This window comes from Vicia villosa, linkage group LG7 (genome assembly GCF_029867415.1).
Source record: "Vicia villosa cultivar HV-30 ecotype Madison, WI linkage group LG7, Vvil1.0, whole genome shotgun sequence".
Lineage (NCBI taxonomy): Eukaryota > Viridiplantae > Streptophyta > Magnoliopsida > Fabales > Fabaceae > Vicia > Vicia villosa.
The window spans coordinates 86382668-86388667 of record NC_081186.1 but is presented as its reverse complement, the minus strand read 5'-3'; the positions used below and the strand labels follow the sequence as shown (position 1 = coordinate 86388667).

At 29.9% G+C, this 6000-nt stretch overlaps 1 protein-coding gene across 1 annotated transcript; it reads right to left on the bottom strand.

Annotated features, from left to right (window-relative positions):
* LOC131617698 (abscisic acid and environmental stress-inducible protein-like) lies at positions 1-2145 on the bottom strand. The gene is made up of 2 exons (XM_058888962.1): positions 1967-2145; positions 1-1793 (listed from the first exon to the last, which is right to left on the bottom strand). Exons 1-2 carry the CDS (start codon positions 2076-2078, stop codon positions 1480-1482), a joined length of 426 nt encoding a protein of 141 aa, XP_058744945.1. The 5' UTR covers positions 2079-2145; the 3' UTR covers positions 1-1479.
* Between the last annotated feature and the right edge of the window lie 3855 nt (positions 2146-6000).

Here is a 6000-nt window from a genome sequence, read left to right as displayed (position 1 = left end):
ACTCTAAAGAGTGAAGCTCATTTTCTTGATTATGTTTGTTTACATGATTTTCTCTTAGCCTCACCTTATGTTAACATTTACTTGTTCTCTTAATTAAATTAATGGACGAATTTACTTAGACAAGTCAGCATAATGGATATATAAATTTAAAAGGAGGCAAAGTACTACTAGTACTAACAAGGATGATGTTTGATTTATTACACATGATTTAACTTGAAATCAAACTCATCTTCACATATACATAGTGATTTATCTTTACTCTTTTGTTGATCACTCAATATTATTTAGAGTGAAGACCCATTTTGGTCCCTCACAAATATTACACGAGTCAAACTAGTCCCTCACAAAAAAATTGACCCAACTTAATCCCTTACGAAATTTAACCGGATCATATTAGTCCTTCTGCTAATATTTTTCTCAAATCGTTTTTTCCTACTTCTAAACCGGTTCTTTTCATACTTTTAAACCGTGACAGGACTGACACGTTGGATTTTTTTATTTTGTATTTTTTAAATACTAAATTAATTTTTATTAATTTCATTTTAAACAGTTATCAATGAATAATATCAAAAAAGTCAAAATTATTTCTTATAAAGTAATTTTTAAATAAGTAATTTTCATGATTTCTACTAATATTAACAAATTTTATACATAAATTTTTATCCATGAGATCTCAAATCCAAGTCCCTTCAAGTTAAATGATTTTCACTTTACAACTAGACAAATCAATTTCTATCGTTAATAAAGTGACTATCATTTACAACTAGAAAAATCAATTTCTATTGTTAGTAAAGTGACTATTATTTACAACAAGACAAATCAATTTCTATTATTAGTAAAGTGACTATGATTTACAACTAGATAAATCAATTTCTATTGTTAATAAAGTGATTATTATTTACAACTAGACAAATCAATTTCTACGGTTAGTAAAGTGACTATCAATAACAAGTAGACAAATCAATTTCTATTGTTAGTAAAGTGACTATCATTTACAAATAGACAAATCAATTTCTATTTTATTAAATTGACTGTTATTTAATTTGAGGAGACTTAGGTTCGAGACCATATTGATACAAATTTTGTATTTTTTATTTTAAATTTAGAATTGTTTAAGATTAACCACATGGGTCTGAGTTCAACTCTTTATAAGAAATAATTTTGGTTTTTTTATATTATTAATTTATAATTGTTTAAAAATGAAATTAAAAATAAAAATTTAAAAAATGAAAATAAAATAAAATCCAACGTGACAATCCAGTCACGGTTTAAAACTAGGAAAAAACCGGTTTGAAAAAAATATTAACAGAAGGACTTATATGATCCGGTTAAATTTTATAAGGGATTAAATTGAGTCTATTTTATTGTGAAGGACTAATTTGACTCGTGTAATATTGTGTAATATTTGTGAGGGACCAAAATGGGTCTTCACTCTATTATTTATTACACTTAACATGTGCATGCATGATGCTATAATGATCAGTTACCATTGTCGGAACTACCACCATGTCCACCTCCACCATGATAACCACCACCACCATTGTAACCTCCTCCGTCACCACCGTGGTTGTATCCTCCTCCACCACCACCATGGTTGTAGCCTCCTCCACCACCATTGTAACCGCCACCATCACCATGGCTGTAGCCTCCTTCGCCACCATTGTAACCGCCGCCGCCACCATGGTTGTAGCCTCCTCCACCACCATTGTAACCGCCGCCGATATGATGGTTGTAGCTTGAGCTTCCACCAGAGTATTTGGCATCATTTAATTCATCTGATTTTTCAACAACCTCTGCATATACAATATTGTGTAAGTTTAATTATTAAATTAATTTTACATTATGGTTACTTATAGATATTTATTTGTTTTCATAAATGAGAAAGAAATCTTTAACATTATAAGAAGAACCATATCATAGTCGTTATAAAATATTATGGAGACTAAAATAGATAAACATAATTTACCATCTTTGGTATTAGTTGAAGTCTCGGTTAAGTCCTTAGCTGACACTTGTGAGGAAATAACAAGAACCATGGCCAATAGGCCAAGGATGAGGAATGCGAATTTGGAATCCATTGTACTCAACTCAAGATCGATTGAAATGTGATATTTGGTAGTGAAGGATGAGAAAAATAGTAAGAAAGTGTAGTCTATATATATTGGAAAGTAGTAGAAATCAACACGGAACCTTTACTTGGTAGTTGAGATGAGGCTAATATGTATTAATTCGATTTTGTCTACTTGCCATTAGTTGAAAGTGACACTTTTGAAATCATAGTACTTCTAGTCAACACTTGATATCTCGTGCTGCCTCGTGGACCTGCATTCCAAATAATCTACACATCATTCGTAATATAACAACCATGGTTTTAGAAAACAGTCACGATCACGTCCGGTTGCGTAAAGGTTTTTGCGATTTCGGTCGGCACAAGTATATTATAGTCGCCGCGGTGTGAATTAACTACAATTTATTCTTCAAGATAAAAAACGGTGATAACGGTATCGGTTTCGGTATTTTCTAAAACTGTTTTGTTGCGACCGTTTTCACTGTCGCGGACAGTTTTTTAAAACCCTGATAACCACTTTATTATACATTTTAATCTGCATGAAAATCTTTTAAAACAAATTTATATTAAAACAGATCATATTTTCCTAATTTTCATTGACATTAAGAAAATTACTATAATATTTCGAAAAACAATTTATTCTGTGTATCATCTTCAATTTATCTAAAAAACTACTGATGTTGAAATTGCAGCAACGATAATGATAGCCATCCACTTATTTGAATTTTTCTATTTTTACAAATTCAACAATATGTATCCATTTAGTGTTTCTCGGTTTTTTCTATGAATACAAATATATAACAATTCAAGAACTATCATCCACTCATAACAAAGGTAGCATTGTTAATTTACCGAATAGTCTTATATGAATGTAACCAGAAAATAGGCTTATATGAAATTCACTAAAACAATTCCTTCAATAACGGTAAGGAATTTGTGGTAATATATTTCAGACATGTGGAACTAGAGAAAGCCACAAATATTTGATGTTGATATTGCCTTTGCCAACTGCGACATTAGCATGAATAATGTCTTCATAAGATTTTATAGGTGAACAGACAAATCTCTTGTTGAACTTTTGCTAAAAAATATATTAAGTTAACAACATCGTTATGACTTAAATACAATGATAAAAAATTTATTTATGATATTAATCGATGTGCAGACTCATCCTTTTAGTTGCTTAGCTGTAGTTGAATCTATTTTGAAATTCTGTCGGGTGGGAAACATGATTTCCACATAATGTTGTTGTTGTAACAATATGAGAGATAAGATAATCTAAATTAAACAATTTACCATTTAAAACAAATAATAAATAATGAATAAAAAATTTGTAAATCAGTTTTGGCAACGATAATTATGTTTTAGAGGGGAAAAATACTTGCATGAGCACAAACATAACAGGTGGCTATACAAACAAGCAATCACAATTTTTTATTAATTAAAAAATAAAAAATATTTGTTTCTCTCTCCTACTCAATCAAAACCACCCCATGAATCCAATTAAAAAAGAAATTAAATTTTAAATAAATTTAAATTTTTCTCTTTTCTTATTGGTTGTTCCTAACACTCATGATTTATGTTCGTATCCATGCAAGTTTTTCTCTTTAGGGGGTTGAGTTAGAATTATATCAGTAACGGTCAATCGAATATACATGTCTAATAAAGTACGGAAGTCTATATGATTCTTCCTCAACTGATATTTTTAATGTCTTAAATATTCTTCAAATTAGAGATAAGAAATTATTTGCTTGTGTACAGTATATTGAAAATCATAGTCTATTTATAGAGTGGTGACCAATTAGAACTCTCACTGTTCTAAATTGAATCATCCTAACATCCACTAATATTTGAGTTCATATCCAATTGATTAATTAATTATTTACTAAATAAAAATATAATTAGCATTTTAAATTTGTTTGACTACTTAATTAATAAAGGCTCTTAATTTGATAAAAAGTTAGTATAATTAAAATATATATATATATATGTCCACCTAATAATTATCTGAATATAATTAATTAAATAATATTTAAATACAAAGTATTCCAACAGGTTGTAGTTCAAAAAAATTAATAAATAAATCCAAGTAGTTAATTTATAATGACGATCTCATATGAATTCTCCTAGTTCAATTCCATTTTCGTGATATTTTCTATGAGTTTTACCTCAGACTCCCTTTAAATTTGAGATCCCCTCACTTTTACTCAAACACTTTCTAAAGTGTTTACAAGAATCAATTATTTGTGGCGTGACATAAGTCACAATTACGAACCAAGTACTCTATCTCTTTGAAATATGAAACTTTCTCTAAGATAGTATAGTCACTACCAACAAAGAAAATCAAGCCAAACCAAATCAATCCAGAATATCAATAAAAAATCAACAAAACTTCAAAGAAAATCACAGAGACTCAGTAATAGAGTCACTACTAGAGATAGTTTCATCCATGTCGCCATCACCATCACCATCATTTTTTTCACTACTAGACATACCTTTAGTCTGATACACATGTGCATCATCTTTTTCAAAATCAGGAACAACATGTTAAGGTGAGGAAGCTCTAGAAATTTGAGGATTAAACATCATAATAATTTATTCACAAACAATATTCCTGGAAGTGGACATAGGAATAATCTCCTTCAGAGCCTTTGGTTCATGAATTACCACCTTGAGATTATGACTACTCACAGGTCTAGAGAAAGGAACCACATCTTACATATCGTCATCAATTCATAAACATGTTTCATTAATAGCAGCTACATTAGAAATATAATGTCAATGTCATCGACATGTTCCCTAACAAACAACCTACAATTAAAGTTCAGCATAATAGAGGCAACACTTGTGGATCTATGTTCTAGTAGGTATAATGTATGCAATAATCAACTGACCTATATGGTATTGACTATGACAACACTAAGAGAGGAAGTCTTCATCTGAAGTTTTAATCAAATTGTTATGTTTGAGTGATCAAGATGTCAAAGTCAATATCTTAAAGACAACACTCAATGTCAATCGGCGTTCTTTGAATCTCTGGTGATATCAGACAAGCAATCTCTCTAATGATAATGTCTATCAAAAAACATTATCAAGTCTCTTAAGAATAGAAGAAGTCAAGTCCTAGATAAAATGCTAAATCATTTATGTATCAAGCAATGGATCTTGAAAGTTCAGAGTTAATGAAAGAGATGAAATGTAAAAAGCTCTCTTAGTATGTATCTGAGTAATTATAGTTTTGTAAAAGATATTAGAGTAGATCTTGAACTATTAAGGCAATGAAAACATTCACCTAAAAGTGTTTTTAACCTCTATAGTTGATAAAACTCCTTTAAGTCCTTAGAGGAACCATTAAATTTTTTGCGGAATTGATAAAGGGTGTTCCTAAATATTTAGGAGGCTTATATACTTTTCATAATTGATTAAGACTCTTGGTCATTCGATTAAAGTAAGGTTTACAACTCCCTACTCGATTAAGTACACTCATAATCGATTAGGACACGAGTCATTGTAGGTTTTCTTTTTGCGAGTTAGTGTTGCCATTTTTATGAAGCAAATAATCAATTAGACCTAACACCTAATTGATTATGGGCATTAAAAAGCTCCTGAATAGTTTTTCTTTTTGTGAGATTTCTCACAAATTAATAGAGGTCTCATTTTACTTTCATACTGCAGCGTAAAACTTGTTTTGACATACTTTATCATTCTCTACTCTTTTTCTTCTCATTTACTTCATTTCACTGAAAATATCTTAGTGTTTTATGAGTGAAAAGTATCAGTGAGAATTTTATTGTGTAATTTGGTGTAGGGGTAACATCGTAATTTCTTCCAAATATTTTCTATCTCTTGTGGAATATCCGTTGTGCAAAGTTGTTGTTTGATTTGTTGTTTGTTAAAATCTCCATTGGTTCATGAGTTTACCTTGTTGTAAA

Coding starts and splice junctions, on each gene's coding strand:
- LOC131617698 (XM_058888962.1), bottom strand. CDS start 2,078: ATGGATTCCAAATTCGCATTCCTCATCCTTGGCCTATTGGCCATGGTT. Junction 1,794..1,966: donor TTCAACTAATACCAAAGATG/GTAAATTATGTT, acceptor TTGTATATGCAG/AGGTTGTTGAAAAATCAGAT.